At 44.7% G+C, this 18,552-nt stretch overlaps 1 protein-coding gene and 1 long non-coding RNA gene across 2 annotated transcripts; one reads left to right on the forward strand and one right to left on the reverse strand.

Annotated features, from left to right (window-relative positions):
• Positions 1-321: 321 nt before the first annotated feature.
• Positions 322-1,775, reverse strand: LOC140384527 (uncharacterized). Its single transcript, XR_011933078.1, has 2 exons — positions 1,649-1,775; positions 322-980 (listed from the first exon to the last, which is right to left on the reverse strand). It is a non-coding gene; the product is annotated as an uncharacterized lncRNA (long non-coding RNA).
• A 455-nt stretch (positions 1,776-2,230) lies between these two features.
• Positions 2,231-15,510, forward strand: LOC140384526 (ferritin light chain). Its single transcript, XM_072466297.1, has 3 exons — positions 2,231-2,539; positions 11,523-11,669; positions 13,408-15,510. The coding sequence occupies exons 1-3, from the start codon at positions 2,372-2,374 to the stop codon at positions 13,705-13,707; spliced, it is 615 nt and encodes a 204-aa protein (XP_072322398.1). The 5' UTR covers positions 2,231-2,371; the 3' UTR covers positions 13,708-15,510.
• Positions 15,511-18,552: the final 3,042 nt, after the last annotated feature.

Here is an 18,552-nt window from a genome sequence, read left to right on the forward strand (position 1 = left end):
GCTCATCCTTACTTTCAAATTCTTCAATGGGCTGTGCCTCTTCCTCTCTCGTTAATCTCCTTCAGTCCCAAAACCTTTGTGGATCTCTTCACTCCGCCAATTCTGGAATCTTGTGAACCCTCAATTTTAATCACCCTCACCACTGGTGGCTATGGCAGTCCCTAAGCCCCAGAATTTCTCCACCGTCAGATTTTATTTAAAAACCAAAAGTGCACTCTCAAGATTTTAAAAAGTTCCTTGATAAAAAGGTATTCTCCCCAAAGACTAAACAGTAAAACATTTGTTAGCTTGCTCAGTAATCAAAATAAACCACACATAGGATTTTGGAAAACTCTTTATTCCCTCTCTGTGCAGGGTGGCACCAGAAAAGACCAGCACAGGGGAAAACAGATCATTGGAAGAGAGTGTTCTCTGCTAAAAGCCAAAATGCATTGTTACTTTATTTTAACTCAAGCACAAAGACCAATTCTGAATGAAAACATGATGGCAGCACGGTAGCACAGTGGTTAGCACAGTTGCTTCCCAGCTCCAGGGTCCCAGGTTCGATTCCCGGCTTGGGTCACTGTCTGTGCTGAGTCTGCACATTCTCCCCATGTCTGTGTGGGTTTCCTCCGGGTGCTCTGGTTTCCTCCCGCAGTCCAAAGATGAGCAGGTTAGGTGGATTGGCCATTCTAAATTGCCCTTCGTGTCCAAAAAGATTAGTTGGGGTTACGGGGTTAAAGGGGATAGGGTGGAGGCTCGTCCAAGGGCCGGTGTAGACTCGATGGGCCGAATGGTCTCCTTCTGCACTGTAAATTCTATGATTCTATGTGTTGATTATAACGTGTTGCACTGATTGAAATAAGTGAACATACCAACCCTAATCTTTCCAAGTATTCACCTGGTTTGCCTTCAGATAGTTTCAATGCAAATGACACAAGCATCTGGTTTAGATTGTTCATGTTGCATCTCTGGGTAATTCTATCACAGCATGACACAATCTGTATGAAAGAAAAATGTTTAAACTCCTTACATGAGCTCAGGCAGCAGACAGCGATATTGAAACATCAGATGGGGGCTTAGTTAGATTTAGTTTATCTGGTCTCAAGCGGGAAAATAGGCAGCAAGACTTTGCCACCAGCCCCTGTACATTGTAATCTCCATCACTCCAGCCCAGGTCATGTCCCAATCTTGTAGGTCTTCCTTAAACGTAATACGTCAGGACTACTTCTTCCATCTGCCAGTGTCCATTCTACTGCCACTCTGGCATTGTCCATTGTACTGTCACTCTGGCATTGTCCATTGTACTGTCACTCTGGCAGTGTCCATTCTACTGCCACTCTGGCATTGTCCATTGTACTGTCACTCTGGTGGCGTCCATTCTACTGTCACTCTGGCATTGTCCATTGTACTGTCACTCTGGCAGTGTCCATTCTACTGCCACTCTGGCATTGTCCATTGTACTGTCACTCTGGTGGCGTCCATTCTACTGTCACTCTGGCATTGTCCATTGTACTGTCACTCTGGCAGTGTCCATTCTACTGTCACTCTGGCATTGTCCATTGTACTGTCACTCTGGCAGTGTCCATTCTACTGCCACTCTGGCATTGTCCATTGTACTGTCACTCTGGTGGTGTCCATTCTACTGTCACTCGGGTGGGGGTCCTACCTGGAGGATCATGTGACGAGTGGCTGGTTGGATCGTCACGCTCATTGAGAGAATGAGCAGGAACCTACCTCCAAAAAAGGAGGGATGGGGAGAAGAGGAGAAATGGAAAAAACGTTTGTTTTTTTAAAGCAGCAATTTGAATTAAAACCAACAGTTGCTGGAGTTTTGCCCACGACTGACAATCTTTCCATTGGAGTTTCACCGCACTAATATTCTGGTTGTCACAGATGTGTGACAGAGTAGTTTTAAATCAAGAAATCAAGTGAGGGTATATTTCGTGTTTCAATTGCTGACAGAAGTTATCAGAAGGGTGTTGTTCCATCTGTCAGGTCAGGTTTCTTTCACTTAGATTCGGGCTGTCCTGCACAATCTCTGTGGATGTGTTCAATGGACCGGCTACTTGCGTCTTACGATGATGACTCAATGAAGATTAAGCAACAACCTTGCCAAATGGTGTGAAATGTGTGATCAGCTTTAAAGTTGCTCTCCCCTCCCTCTCTGACAAGTTGCCCGTCAGTCTCAATCTATTCCTTGCCAGGCTGCTGATCGCTTGTCGCTTTTAAACCCCCTGATCCTCGGCGGCCTCTTCATCCGGTTGAAGCTCGGTTTGAACTGGAAGAGGAAATTGCACATGTTCTGCAGCTGTCTGCGACCCGCTCCGCTGTCACGTTTTTAAATTGAGTTGTTTTATTATTATTTCCGTCTCCCTCTCTCCGGGTGCAAATGGCAGAGCCCAAGTGGAAGCGCCAGAAAACGTGCCTGCCCATCTGCTCCTTCCATCAGCCGGCGCCTGGCAGCCAGGTGAAGCAGAACTACCCTGAGAGTGTGGAGGAGGCGGTGTGCGGGCTCATCACCCTCTTCTACCAGGTTTCCTACCGTTTCCAGGCTCTGGTAAGGCGGCGCTGGGGCGAGGGGCTAACTGGCTGGGTGGGTGGGCACCACCTTGCAATGGGACCTGACCAGCACGGAATTGCTGGTGAAGGAACTCGTTGGGCTGTGAAGAAGTATGTGCTGCCACTGCAGAGCAGAGTTATTCATTTATTTTACTGCAAACCCCAATTTAAAATTGGGAACCTTTCTGTTTTCTTAAATTCAGCGAGTTAGAAAAAGAAGCTAATTTACTTTTTGAGCCAAAATGGATGAACAGTGAACAAAGTTGTGCTGTGTACGGTATTGAGCATAGCTCGTCAACAGTAAAACGGCCCTCGTCCAAAATAGACCAGGGGGCATTTCCCTGCAATGTTAATAGCATTAATTCCAGAGGAGGTGGAGAAGTTTGACCCTGCTTCAGATATAATCCTAATGCCAAAATCAGTGCCCAAAGGGGGGGGGGGGGGTTAAACTTCCTGTGAACTATAAAACTCTTCAGTGTTTTAGAGATAGTGGGTTAGCTTACATGTCATCTCAAAACTAGCAGGGTTATGGAGAAAGAGCAGGGGATGAAAAGAGCATCCTTCCAGTGAGAGAAATTCAAATAAGAGGCGGGGGGGGGGGGGGGGGGGGATGGTGGAGGTGCAAATAATATGTGCAAGGTGCCGCTGGGCTCCAAAGTAGTGGCTAGTCACAAAATTAGCTACAGTATAAACACACCCCAAGTCTCAGTGAGGCGAAGTGTCATCAACATTTTTCATTTGTTAAATTCCGTGGAAGAGGCCCTGGAGCTCGCTGTATACTTTGACCTGAGCTTCAGTCATCTTATGTACTGTAAAACAAAGGCAGGCTTCTTTTTTTTTGGGGGGGGGGGGGGGGGGGTCGGTGGCGGCAGCAGCACTGAATTGTTAATAATTGGAGGTGGTTTGAAAAATGTGCCTATTGCAGCATTCCGGATTGGCAGTACAGGATTGGCTAATATTTCACTTTGAAAATATATGGCACCACAGCAAACATTGTATACATGGGAGGGGTTGATATGAGAACTAATCTACCCCTGCCAGTCATAAAGCCATTTAAGCCAAAAAGGAGGCCATTCTGCCCATCGAGTCAATGTCAACGCTCTGTGGAACAATCCAGTAGCCCTGCTAGTTTTTAGGTTCCCTGCAAGTTGTCCATCCTAATTTCCTTTTGGAATCATTGATTCACTCATGGGCAGCCAGTTCTAGGACACTACCACTTGAGCTAAATGATTTTCCTTGGTGAGTGTTAATTTTGAGAGGGGAATATATCATAATTAATTCAAAAGCTAATATTTGAATACAGATACTGTCCAGCGGCATTTGATAATAGATGGCAGATCGAAGTTAAACTGCCTTATTCACCTATCGGTGCTTAGTTATGAGAAGGTTTCCTTATTTTTAAATGTATAGGGAGATGGAAGCACTTGAGTTTAAAAAGAATGTCCAGGCCGGACAAGATTTGCAGTATACTGTGTCAATGATGTGTGACTAATCATTGAAGTATGATTCCTGATTTATGCTGGAACTTGTAATAATGTATACTCATTTAAGATGCTCCTCATATATCATAGCTGCTGAAGGCAATGGACAGTTTACTACTAAACCATACATAGGAGAAGACCTGCAGGTACAATTTTTGTTTTTCTCCTTTAAGATGTGCCTCATGGTCTATTTGACCAAGTTTTTGGCCATCGACCCTAATATTTCCATTAGTGGTTCAGTGTTATATTTTGATTCATAATGCCTTGTGAGGTGACTTTGAATGTTTTAGTATATTTAAAGGCACTATATAAATACAAGTTGTTGTTCTGTGCAGTGTATCAGTTGCAGCTTTCCAATTGGGTTCAACCTTCATGAGATAAGGGGCACTTACACAGCTTCAGATCATTACCCTGGTGCTCTAGCACTAATTAAATAGTGTGTGGACATTCCTTGGCTCAACAACCAAAGAATCGCCACTTGAAATGCCGCTGAGTCCATCAAGCTGCACCAGAGCAAGCATTAGGACCTTCAGAATTGGAGGAAATTTTAGGGCAAGGTTAAGTCTGGATATCACAAATTATTAGTAGTTTTGTGCAAAGATTTTTGTCCTGTATGTCAGCACAATTGGTTATCTCAATATTATTAGGTCAATAGTGAACTAAAAAGTAGCACTCTGTTGCTGAGTTTTCTACAGGAAACCTGACAAACTATTGTTACCATGACCAACAGATTTCCATTGTTACAGCGTTAGTGTAACAGCATTTAACATAGCAGAAACTTAATTTCCTGGCAATTGGGAGTCAGAGCTAAGCAGGAATTGGAGGAAAATTGAAGAAGTGGTTGAAGATACTGTCCACAGATAGATTTTAAGGTGAATTTGAAGACGGGAAAAGAGATGCCACAAGGTGATAAGTTGAAGGAGAGACCATGATGATGACTTTAGCATCTCTGCTGATATAGTGTGGATGCAGGGGGAAACAGGTTGCAGCAGAGTCAAAGAGTAGAGGAAGCAAACAATGAGGTAGGACTGACAGGAAGAGCAAGGATACAGACCAATGTGTAGATATCAGGGACTATTTTGAAATTGAATGTGTTTGAGAATGGGAGCCAATGGAGTTTGGCAAGGACAGGACCAGCTGGTGAGAAGAACTTCATCTGGGAGAGGTTCAGGCAGTAGAATGTTGGATGAGTTGGGAGTTTAATGAGAGTGGAGGTTCTGAGGACTATTGAGGAAGTTATTAAGAAAGTTGAGTAAGAGGATAGTCAAACAGAGATTGATGGGGAAGCATGGTAGCACAAGTGGATAGCACTGTGGCTTCATAGCGCCAGGGTCCCAGGTTCGATTCCCTGCTGGGTCACTATCTGTGCAGAGTCTGCACGTTTTCCCCGTGTCTGCGTGGGTTTCCTCCGGGTGCTCCGGTTTCCTCCCACAGTCCAAAGACGTGCAGGTTAAGTGGATTGGCCATGATAAATTTCCCTTAGTGACCAAAAAGGGGTTTTTGGGTTACGGTGATAGGGTGGAAGTGAGGGCTTAAGTGGGTCGGTGTAGACTCAATGGGCCGAATGGCCTCCTTCTGCACTGTATGTTCTATGTTCTAGATGAGGGTTTGAACAGAAATGGGGACATGATAAGATAAGAACAGACATTTCAGAGGTGGAAGCTATCAATCTGGTCAGGCTGAATGCAAAATTTCAATCTCAGCTCAAGATCGAGTTGAACACAAAATTACATAGGCCATCAATTTGAGTATATGCAGAGATCCAGGAAGCAGGATGAGATCCGGAGTTAGAACAAGTGCGGGGTTCAGGGTGATGAACAGCCATGTGAAGTAGAAGGGGAAGCATAATATCAGAACTTTATGGTGGGGCTGATTTAGCACACTGGGCTAAATAGCTGGCTTGTAATGCAGAATAAGGCAGCAGCGCGGGTTCAATTCCCGTACCAGCCTCCTGCCTCCCCAAACAGGTGCCGGAATGTGGCGACTAGGGGCTTTTCACAGTAACTTTATTGAAGCCTACTTGTGACTGTTATTATTATTATAAATGCTAGCCAGAATTCTCTGGTCATCAGGATTCAAGTGTTGTGATGTTGAAGCTAGGATTGAGAGTAAGATGGAAATGATCAGAAAAGCTACAGTGACTGGGGAAAGCCTATAAGCCATCTTGCACTTTGGCCTAGTTTTCACCTCAGCTCTTGCTGGTTTCTCTGTTCCCCCAGGCGTGTGTTTCTCGGCCAGCAGCAAAGACTGTCTTCCCACCGCTTGTGAATAGGATTTCACATTGAAACCACCCCACGCTGCACCGAAACCGGCTGACGGAACTGCGCTGCCAGCAGGAAAAGTGAATCCTAATGACTGGGGAATTCTAACCGTTGTTTCCGGTGCCCTAAATGTATAGAGATTAAAATCTTGAATCCTTTTTTAAAATCCTTCTACAGCATCACTTCATCTGAGCTCTGAAAGCTCCTTCAGCCACATATTCTTTGTTGCATCAATCTATTTTGTGACTGACATTTGTATCAGCCTTTATTTCCAATGTGCCACCATCTCAGCTCTGATAACTGGATCGTCTTTCCTAAACCCTCTCATCTCTACACTTTTGACCATTAAAAGACCCATCTTTTCAACCAAGCTCTCAATTACTTCTCTTAATTCATGATTTGTTTAATTGTTTCATTTTATTCTCTGCAATCTACCTTAGGATAGTTTCTGCATAGCATGGTCTAATTTAGGTGTTAATATTAACAAAGAACAACGAAAGGTACAACACATGAACAGGTCCTTCGGCCCTCCAAGCCTGTGCCGATCATGATGCCCTAACATTTATAAAAACCTCTGCCCTTACTCAGTCCGTATCCCTCTACTTCCCCCCAATTCATATATCCATCCAGATGCTTCTTAAATGTTGCTAATGTGCCTGCTTCCACCGCATCCTCTGGCAGCGTGTTCCAGGCACCCACCAGTCTTTGCGTGAAAAACTTACCCCGCACACCTCCCTTGAACTTTTCCCCTCTCACCTTCAACCTGTGTCCCCTTGTAATTGGCACTTCCACCCTTAGAAAAAGCCTCTGACGATCCACCCTGTCTGTACCTCTCATAATTTTGTAGACCTCTGTCAGGTCTCCCCTCAGCCTCCTTCTTTCCAGTGAAAACAATCCTAGTTTATTCAACCTTTCCTCATAGCCAACACCCTTGAGACCAGGCAATATCCTGGCAAACCTTCTTTGCACTCTCTTCAAAGCTTCCATGTCCTTCTGATAATGTGGTGAGCAGAGCTGCACGCAATACTCCAAATGCGGCCTAACCAAGGTTTTATACAGCTTGATCATGATTCCCCAACGCGTGGACTCAATTCCCCGGCTGATGAATGCAAGCATGCCATATGCCTTCTTAATCACTTTGGCCTCCTGTGTTACCACTTTTAGGGAACTGTGGACCAACACGCCCAGATCCCTCTGTAGGATAATGTTCCTGAGGGTTCTGCCATTTACAGTATAATTCATACCTAGATTTGATCCTCCAAAATGCATCACCTCACATTTGTCCGGATTAAACTCTATCAGCCATTTCTGTGCCCAAGTCTCCAATCTATCTATATCCTGTTGTATCCTCTGACAATCCTGGGCACTATCAGCAACTCGGCCAAACTTCATGTCATCCGCAAACTGATTAATCAGACCATCCAAATTTTCCTCCAAATTATTTAAATGTACTACAAACAGCAGAGGTCCCTGCACTGATCCCTGCGGAACACCACTAGCTACAGATCTCCATTCAGAAAAACACCCTTCCACCGCTACTCTCTGTCTTCTATAACCAAGCCAGTTCTGTATCCATCTAGCCAGCCCACCCCAAATCCAATGTGATTTTAGTTTTTGTACCAGTCTGCCATGTGGGACTTTGTCAAACACCTTACTAAAGTCCATCTCAACTCCCTCATCAATTTTCTTTGTCACCTCTTCAAAAAACTCAAGCAGGTTGGTGAGACATAACCTTCCCCGTACAAAACCATGCTGCCTGTCACTAACTAGTCCATTTTCCTCCAAATGTGCATATTTCCAGTCCTTCAGTATCTTTTCCAAAAGCTTCCCCACCACTGATGTCAGGCTCACCGGCCTATAATTTGTTGGATTGTTCCTGCTTCTTTTCTTAAACAAGGGAATAACTATTGGCTACTCTCTAGTCCTCTGGAGCCTTGCCTGAGGTCAAAGGGGATGTGAAGATATCTGTTAAGGCCCCAGCTATTCCTCCCCTTGCCTCCCAAAGTAACCTGGGATAGATCCCATCCGGCCCCGGGAACATGCCTATCTTAATGCAATTTAGGATACTCAACACTTCCTCCTTTGATATATTGACGTTCTCAAGAGAGTTCACACATCTATCCCTGACCTCAACATCCGCCATGTCCTTCACCCTGGTGAATACCGATACAAAGTATTCATTGAGAATTTCATCCACTTCCTGTGGTTTCATGCATAACTTCCCTCCATTGTCCTTAAGTGGGCCTACTCTTTCTGGTGCTATCCTCTTGCTCCTATTATATGTATAAAACCTGGGATTCTCCTTGACCTTGATTTTCCTTGTTGATGACATTTCATGGCCCCTTTTAGCCCTCCTAATTCCACATCTAAGTTCCTTCCTACTTTCACTGCACTCCTCAAGGGCTTCATCAGTTTTTAGATGCCTAGACCAATCGTATGCTTCCTTTTTCCTTTTGATTAAGCTTACAATTTCCCTTGTCATCCATGGTTTCCAAATCCTTCCATTTCTATCCTTCATTTTTCACGGACAAGCCTGTCCTGCGCTTTAATCAACCGGCATTAAAAAGCCTCCCACACGTCAGACATGGATTTGCCCTCAAATAGCTGCTCCCAATCCATATTCCCCAGTTCATGGCTAATTTGGATGTAATTGGCCCTCGCCCAATTAAGCACCCTCACCCTCGGCCACTCTTGTCCGAATGCATGACTACTCAAAATCTTATGGAATTATGGTCGCTAAACCCAAAATGCTCCCCAACTGAATCATTAATCACCTGGCCTGGCTCATTCCCCAGTACCAAGTATAGTATGGCCTCCTCCCTGGTTGGATTGTCAACATACTGCATCAAAAAGAACTCCTGGACACATCCAACAAATTGCACTCCATCCAAGGGATTCCGAATCAATATGGGGGAAGTCAAAATCACCCATCACAACTACCCTGCTTTTTTCACACCTTTTCAGTATCTGACTACACAACTATTATTAGAAGTTTCATTCTTTTCAACGAACTGTTATACCACGGTCCTGTCTGACTGTTCTGGGTGTTCAAGGAAGTATAAAAGATACCAGAGCACAATTCTAGACAACATTCCTCCCTACATCAACACCACTAGAAATGGATTACTTACTTTATTTCACTGGCATTTATGAGGTTTGGTGCAAAATGGCTGTTGCACCTGCCTACATTACAATTAATGAAAATTGCTTATTGTCACAAGTAGGCTTCAAATGAAGTTACTGTGAAAAGCCCCGAGTCATCACATTCCGGCGCCTGTTCGGGGAGGCTGGTAGGGGATTACCAACTTCAAAACAACTGTTATGCATGTCATATATTGTTGTATAAATAAGTCTTTCTATTTCCCTGTACTGAGCAGATTCCCTGTGACATTTTTCTTTGCATGGGGGAGAAAATGTTTGCGATATTTAGCTTCAAAAATGCATGTTTAAGACGATATGTCACTTTGAGCCTAATGTTCAAAGATAGCCACAAAGGAAGTATCCTAGTGATAAGATAACAGAACCAACTGCTCTTCCATTCACGGGCATCTGCCTGACTATGTGAAAAATCATCTCAGTGGGTCCTGTCCCAAATATACAAATCAAATCAATATATTACTGCCCCATCAACCTCCTCCCAATCAGCAATAAAGTGATGAACGCAGCCAGGAAGGGTGTGATCAGGTGGCATCTAGTAACCAAAAACTTGCTCACTGATAGTCACCTTGCATTCTAGCAGAAACCTAAACCTCATCACAGCCTCAGATGTGAACAGCAGAGCTGAATGCCAGAGGAGAACCAAGAGTAGCTGCCCTAACATTAAGGCAGCTCTCAATTGAATTTAGCACCAAGGGAAAATTGAGGTCAAGGTCCATCCAGTAGTTAGTGTCATAGTTAAAACAAGAAAGTGTAATGGTTGTTGAAACCCCATTATTGCAGCCCAGGAAATCACTGCAAAAGTTCCTCATGGAGGTGTCCCGAGCCCAGCTTCAACTACTTCATCAGTGGCCTCTCCATCATAGGATCAGGAGTGGGGCTGTTCACTGATCGTTCCACAGTATTATGTTGCATTTGCAAGAGTGAAGGAGCCCACATTAGTCTATAACTGGACCTGAACAACATCCACACGTAAGCAGATAAATGGCAGGTAACATTTTTTACAACCTAGTTAGTGCCTGTTCCTAACGAGTTCTAATCATGAAGGGACCAAGATTGGCTCGGTAAGGGTGCAACCTATTTCTCGGCTTTTCTTCCTTCTATTTGCTCCTCCCCTTTAGGGTCTGAAGAGGTCAACCACATACTGAGGACCATTTCCCCGTGCCCTGTACACTGACTGAACGCTTTAAATTTTGAATTCTCCAACATACACGTAATCGTTCTCTCTGGGAACGATCACGCAATAACGAAATGCTGCACAATTAGTCTTGAAATAAAAGTTCACACATTGTAAACAAAAGTGTCCCCTCCATCCTGAAGTGTTGGACACAGCTCCGTGTGTATTACGTTAGTCATTGGGCAATATTATTAGAATTTGGTATGGCCTATGGTATGGCTTACATAGGCGTAAGAACAAGTTTAAATCCGCCTGAATTGAACAAGCTTCGTTGTCTTTCAATTTGGAGTTGATCACAAAATGTGTGGAGGTAAACAGAAAGAGCAGCGATTGCTGTCGGCTCGCATATCGAGGGGCTGGAATAGTTACCATTCGGAGTAAATGAATGGACCATCAAGCGACTCAATCGGGGACAGTATTGATCTCTTCCTCCGACTGTGTGGGGGAACCACGCACCAGAGGACAAGACCATCCAGTCCCCACTCCTAAACCCCGTTGGCGCTTCTCTCGCATATTATGAATTCTATATACATGGCCTTCAAGAAACGAACAGGAAAAACAACTAATCCCTTTAGAATTTTGCACTTTTCTTTTTGGAGCAACGTTTTTTAGTATTTTCTATATTTACGTTTTATATTTGCTGTATCACAACAATAGCGATACTTCAAAAACACCGTATTGGCTGCATGGCGCGCTTAATGCAAATCTTTATTAGCAACTGATTGATTCCCCACAAGGTTTTGTATTCTCGATATCTTTGTTCTGTCAATGTTATAAAATTACTGTGGCTGAAATAATGGAGCGGGGGTTTCCCTCCAGTTGGAGTGCAGACTGGACTCTAGCTGGTGGTCAGTTGACCTGTTTGCTGACCTTCACTCACGACGCTGTTTTCTCTTTTATCGCCAGGCGGAGATCTTCGAGCAAAATGACGTTGCTTTGCCCAGAGTTTCTGGTTATTTCCAGAAAGTGGCGGATGAGGAGGAGCACAACGCCGAAATCCTGCTCGAGTACCAGAAGGAGCGAGGGGGTCACTACTGCGCCAAGGACATTAAGGTATCGGCAAGTGTCCGGCGAGCTGGCAGATCTGCCAGTACCAGAGCAGGCCAAACGAAACCCACACCGTCACAGGGAGAACGTGCAGACTCCACACAGACAGTAACTCAAGCCGGGAATCAAACCAATGCCTGGAATGGTATAGTTGTCTTATGAGGAAAGGTTGGACAGGCTAGACTGTATCCACTGGGGTTAAAAAACATAAGAGGTGACTTGATTGAAACCGATCAGATCCTGAGGGATGTGAAGAGAATGTTTCCCTCTTGTGTGAGAATCTAAAACTAGGGATCAACTCTTTAAAAATAAGTTGTCGCTCATTTAAGATGGCGATGAGGGGGAATATTTTCTCTCAAACAGTCGTGAGTCTCTGGAACTCTCTTCCTCAAAAGGCAGAGGAAGCAGAGTATTTGAATATTTTTAAGGCAAAGTTGGATAGATTTTTGAATAACAAGGGAGTGAAAGTTTAGCGGGCATAAGCAGGAATGTGGGGTTACGGTGACAATCAGATAAGCCATGATCTTATTGAATGGCAGAGTAGGCTCGAGGGGGCGAGTGGCCTGCTCCTGATCCTAATTCGTATGTAACTGCGAATCTAACTCAAATCATCTATTTACTTCTCCTCCTCTCCCCCCTCCCCCAAGATCGGTGTTTGACTCCCATGCGCCATGTCAGCTCAAACCTGACCTGCTAGTTATTTATTACTGCTTCAAATTTAGAGGTGATATTGTGCCATTGATATCCATTGTCAGTACCAATCAGTCACCAGAGCTACTTCATCTTAATCATATTACGGTCCAATCCAGCAGCAATTTGAATGTCTCAGTGACATGCCTGATAGATTTGCTCCTTAAGTATGAATAAGAGTCTAGCAGAGAGATGTGTGCTGTTTATATAGCACCCCCTTCCTTACTGATGTCCAAAAGATCCTGGACAGCCAATGAAGTACTTTCCAAATAGAATCGGTCTTTACCAGAATGTACATTGTCAGAGACTTCCAAAGCAAAAAGAAAGACTTGCATTTATATGGTGTCTTTCAGGACTGTCTGGCAACTCAGGGAGCTTTATAGCCATTTGAAGTACTTTTGATGTGTAGTCAAAGAATGTAGCAGCCAAATAGCAACCAGCAATGTGATTACCACCAGATAATCTATTTCTAGAATTTCCAGGTGGTACTGGCATCGCGGGGACCTGGGTTCCAATCCCACCATGACCGATGGTGAAATTTGAATCTACTAAAAGCTGGAATTAAATGTCCAATAACGACCATGAAACCATTGTCCATTGTCACTAATAGGGGAGGAAATCTGCCGTCCTTATCTGCTCTAGCCTACCTGTGACTCCTGACCTACAGCAATGTGGTTGACTCAAATGGCCAAACACGCCTCTCAGTTCAAGGGCAATCGGCGATGGGCAATAATCCCTTAAATGAATTAGAAAAAAGAGAAAAATTGTCCAGCACGCCAAAAGCACTTTTGAGAAAGTGCCCTTGGGCCATCTATGCCCATCTGCGATAATGATGCACTCCCTCAGTACTGCATTGGGGGAGGGGGGGGGGGTGTTAAGATTATTGTAATGTAAACATCACTTTGGCATTGTGCCGATGATCCGCCTCAGAAAACTCCAAAAAACAGGGGGGAATTTTTGACTTTTCCGCCAAGGTTGGGGGGGGGGGGGGCAGCGGGAGGACCCAGGCACTCCCTTACATGACTATTTTTTCCGTTGTAATGTTTCCTTGCAGAAACCCAGTACCGAGTCGGTGCAGAACATGCGCCAAGCGCTGGATCAGACAATTCAACAGTGGAAAACGGTGGCCACCTTCTTGGAAGAACTCTGTGCGCTGAGCAAAAGCTGCACGGACCCCCACACCACCAGCTTCATCAGGAAACGCCTCCTCGTCCCCAAAATACAACAGATCAAAGTGGCCGGCGACTTGATCACCAACGCAACCCGGCTGGGCTGCACAGATGAAGGGCAAGTTAGCTTTGGGGAATACCTCATTGACCGGCTGCAGGAGGAGTTGCAGAAGCCACCTGCCTGAGAGGGTCATCGTTTTTCCTACGTCCCATAAAATGCCAAAGATCACAACCTTTCAATCTGCATTGCTACCAGCTCACTCCTTTAGAAAGATACTCTATTCTTCTGGGCTAATTATTGCCATTTTTTAAAAAAAACAGAAACATTTTATAGTGTTCCATATAACTTATATTTTTTAAATAATATGAAGATTGATAAATCGCGGAAATTAAATGTTGCTCTCAGTAAAGCCTGCACGCTCCATTAGGACCCCAGGTAACCTGCACACTCGCTTGGCAGAAGCGTGGGGAAGGTGATCAGGATAGGGACCACTTACAAAGAGTATTTAGGTACAATGTCGTCAAGGTATTATTTTCAGATTTAATTGTAAAGAATAACGAGGCCAGATTAAGATTTGGATTCAAATATGGCCCTATCCCTTTACCCAAGTACATCTGTTAATGTTACATTCCTCCAGTTAACCTTATCCTGGATAATGGCCCATATCCTAACACGGGAATATCGAGGTGACTGAAGAGTGGTCTTTTAAAGAGACGCCCTTTTCTCCATATGTAGTATGGGTAATCCTAGTAAAACCGCACCATCATAGATCGGTCCTTACGTCCAGATTCCTGCCCCTGCACACAATTACAAACCAAGACTGTAAGACTATCTGTATTATCTACAAGTTTTGATTGCTTGTCGCCCCTACAGTTGAGTGTTTGAAAGGGACCAAGGGGTGGTGTACTCGGTATCCCAGTACAGATATTCTCTGCGTGGGCCAAGCTTCCACTGCATTTATGCCGCTTTTTCAGACAAATGTTACCTTTCCACTGAACTTAAAAGTGGAACCTTTCATTCTTGGATTAGAGCAAATTGACGATAGAGATCTATTAAGTGCAATGGCAGCAACTTATTTCATACATTAGTTTCCTAACTGCTCTTGTGCTAGACTGCATTGTTTTTGAACTATAGCAGTTAATTATATTGTAGTTCAGAACGGGGTCTTCCACTTAAAAACGTGTGAAACATACACTACAGGTGGGGGCTCGGTGTCACATTTAGGTGGGATAGTTTACTGGGGAAGGCATAAATCATTTTATACAGTTACGGGATATGGATGGGGGCGAGACTCGGTTTTACGATATAAGTGGGTTCTGGGCAAGTCCTCAACTCCGAGGATTAATGTACAATGGCTTTTAAAGCACATAGTGAGAACGTTTGGTGACATTTGGATCCTTTCATTCTCTCTTCCCCTTTAAGAATGAGGAAAGGAATTTAAAATGAAGGGATGGGGCATTCGAGCAGGGGATGGTGTACTCCTTAACAACTTTGTTCTTCCCTCCGCGAGACGTGTATCTGTCTTCGCTTGAAATCGCAAAGGCACCGACAGCAATGACAAGTGCGGCCGGGCGCCCTTGCAATGTCATCCATTCAATACCGCAAACATTTTTAGCACTACAATTAAAGTACATTTCTTCCACCTGTAAGAAGCCGAACGATTCTGTCGCAGTATACATTTTTTCTGGAAGCAAAGTTTTTGAAAACTATTTTCTAAATATTTTTTCCTACAGCTCCTTTCGCTGTCCTGCTTAACACTCCATGGGAGGAGGGGGCGGGGTTCACAATTGCTAAACTGTATTGTGGAACTGGTTCACGATCTTCTATCTCACTGGCCCCAGTCAGTACTCAATATCCATGTGCCAGTGTTTCTAGGTTGCTCTGGGTGGGTTTTTATGTGCGTTTATACCGGTGGAATTCATCTCGCTGTTTTACAATCGATACACTTGTTTGTACCCAGAATCAAATAAAGAATCTGAGAAAAAAAGAGTGCCTGGTTTCATTTGAATCCTAAAATCGCTGCATCGGAGGCCACACGTTTACCTTGCGCATCTTTAACTCGTATTGGTTTAAAATTCATGCCCGGAGTGCGAAAGTTTTCATCACCATTCCATGGCTGTCTGTCCCAGTCTTTGATGCAATCAATATAATTCACCCTAAAAGCACACTACTCGCAATATCGGTGCAAAATTAATAGCTGATTTCCGATTCAGTGCAGTCAAGGTGTGTAAGGTGCCACCACAATAACCATTCCAGCCCGCACTCTTCACATTCCCGGCCATTCCATGTTGCCAGCAGCCAGTCCCACTCCAGACGTGCCAATGTGGGTTGCCGACTTCTGACCGGGAGAAAGTTACACAGAAGAGCAATCGCTTCATTATTCTCCAAAGTCAAAGCTCTTCTGTGGGCTTTTGTGCAAGTATAATTTTATTAAAAATACCGGAGCTAGCCACAGGGGAAAACATCCCACAAAATGCCAGGACTTCGCAAACGTTCTAGTTTAATCAGCCGGAGCCCTGGCAGACTGCCCCGCCGTCACAATCTAGCTGATATTCCCGGATATAAGTTCCATTGCCAGAGTCGCTAGAATAATGACAGCCAATTATATATTAGTGCATTTTACTGAGGGGAACGTTCTGCACACGGGCAGCAAGAAAGTTGGTCCCCAAACCGAAGGAGAGATTAGAAATGACCGAAAACTGGAAGAAAAGATGAAATCTCCGGCTGGAAGAGGGAGATGAGGGAACATTGCAGAGTGAGGTGGGGGCGCCACTAATGGCAGATGGAGGGAGAGGGCCAGATACTAAGTTGAAGAAGGTTACAGAGAATGGCGATGCCATGAACGCATTAAATCATAGAAATTACAGTGCAGAAGGAGGCCATTCGGCCCATCGGGTCTGCACCGACCCTTAACCGAGCCCACCTAACCTTTTTAGACACAAAGGGCAATTTAGCATGGCCAATCCATCTAACCTGCACGTCTTTGGACTGTGGAAGGAAACCGGAGCACCCGGAGGAAACCCAGCAGACACGAGATGAACGTGAAAACTCCGCACAGACAGTGACCCAAGCTGGGGATCGAACCCGGGACCCTGGAGCTGTGAAGCAACAGTGCTAACCACCGTGCTACCGTGTCACCCTAAAGGTGAACTTATGAGGTACATGGGGAGGTTTTTTGTGGATGACCGACGAGCAACACAGGAGAGCAGTTGAGGTAATGGAATTTGGAGGTGATGTAAGCGGTGGGTGGTACTTTCAATGAACACTCATTCCCCTCTTCTGCTACCTTGTCACTGCTGCCGAGTACTGGCCAGCTGCCGGCTTCTGTGATCGCTCCCAATTCCACATCAGTTTCAAGCTTGGGGACTGTCCTTGGTTGGTCGTAAAATGTCCACCTTCAAGTAAAATTCCAAAAGATGTGAAAACAGGTCCATACAAAACAGTCGGCAACTAAAAGCGGAATTGGATTCATTGCAAAGATCTCACTACAGCTCCTCCACACAATGGACAAGGGTTGGTCAACGCGAGTGATACACTGGAGCACATGGCATGATGAGGAACACAGACTCAGCAATAGAGGAAGATGGGTTCAGGCACACCACCCTGTATGTACAGAGGGAATGTTTCGTGGGTCAACGAAATAAAATGTTTCATAAGAACATAAGAACTAGGAACAGGAGTAGGCCATCTGGCCCCTCGAGCCTACTCTGCCATTTAATGAGATCATGGCTGATCTTTGTGGACTCAGCTCCACTCTCCGGCCCGTACACCAAATCCCTGAATCCCGTTATTCTTTACAAAGGTATCTATCTTTTTCTTAAAAACGTTTAAAGAAGGAGCCTCAACTGCTTCACTGGGCAAGGAATTCCAGAGTTTCACAACCCTTTGGGTGAAGAAGTTCCTCCTAAACTCGGTCCTAAATCTACTTCCCCTTATTTTGAGGCTATGCCCCCTAGTTCTGCTTTCCCCGACCAGTAGAAACAACCTGCCCGCATCTATCCTATCTATTCCCTTCATAATTTTATATGTTTCAATAAGATCCCCCCCCCCCGCATCCTTTTAAACTCCAATGAGTACAGTCCCAGTCTACTCAACCTCTCATCATAATCTAATCCCCTCAACTCTGGGATCAACCTAGTGAATCTCCTCTGCGCTCCCTCCAGTGCCAATATGTCCTTTCTCAGGTAAGGAGACCAAAACTGAACACAATACTCCAGATGTGGCCTCACCAACACCCTATACAATTGCAGCATAACCTCCCTAGTCTTGAACTCCATCCCTCTAGCAATGAAAGACAAAACTCAATTAGCCTTCTTAATCACCTGTTGCACCTGCACACCAACTTTTTGTGACTCGTGCACCAGCACACCCAGGTCCCTCTGCACAGCAGCATGCTTTAACATCTTACCGTTTAAATAAGAATCCATTCTGCTGTTATTCCTCCCAAAATGGATAGCCTCACACTTGGCAACATTGAATTCCATCTGCCAGACCCTAGCCCATTCACCTAACCTATCCAAATCCTTCTGCAGACTTCCGGTATCCTCTGCACTTTTTGCTTTACCACTCATCTTAGTGTCGTCTGCAAACTTTGACACATTGCACTTGGTCCCCAACTCCAAATCATCTATGTAAATTGTGAACAACTGCGGGCCCAACACTGATCCTTGAGGGACCCCACTAGTTACAGGTTGCCAACCAGAGAAACACCCATTTACCCCCACTCTCTGCTTTCTGTTAGTTAATCAATCCTCTACCCATGCTACCACTTTACCCTCAATGCCATGCATCTTTAGTTTATGCAGCAACCTTTTGTGTGGCACCTTGTCAAAAGCTTTCTGGAAATCCAGATATACCACATTCATTGGCTCCCCGTTATCTACTGCACTGGTAACGTCCTCAAAAAATTCTACCAAATTAGTCAGACACGACCTACCCTTTATGAACCCATGCTGCGTCTGTCCAATGGGACAATTTCCCTCCAGGTGCCCCGCTATTTCCTCCTTAATGATAGATTCCAGCATTTTCC

Source organism: Scyliorhinus torazame, chromosome 10 (assembly GCF_047496885.1).
Source record: "Scyliorhinus torazame isolate Kashiwa2021f chromosome 10, sScyTor2.1, whole genome shotgun sequence".
Classification (NCBI taxonomy): domain Eukaryota; kingdom Metazoa; phylum Chordata; class Chondrichthyes; order Carcharhiniformes; family Scyliorhinidae; genus Scyliorhinus; species Scyliorhinus torazame.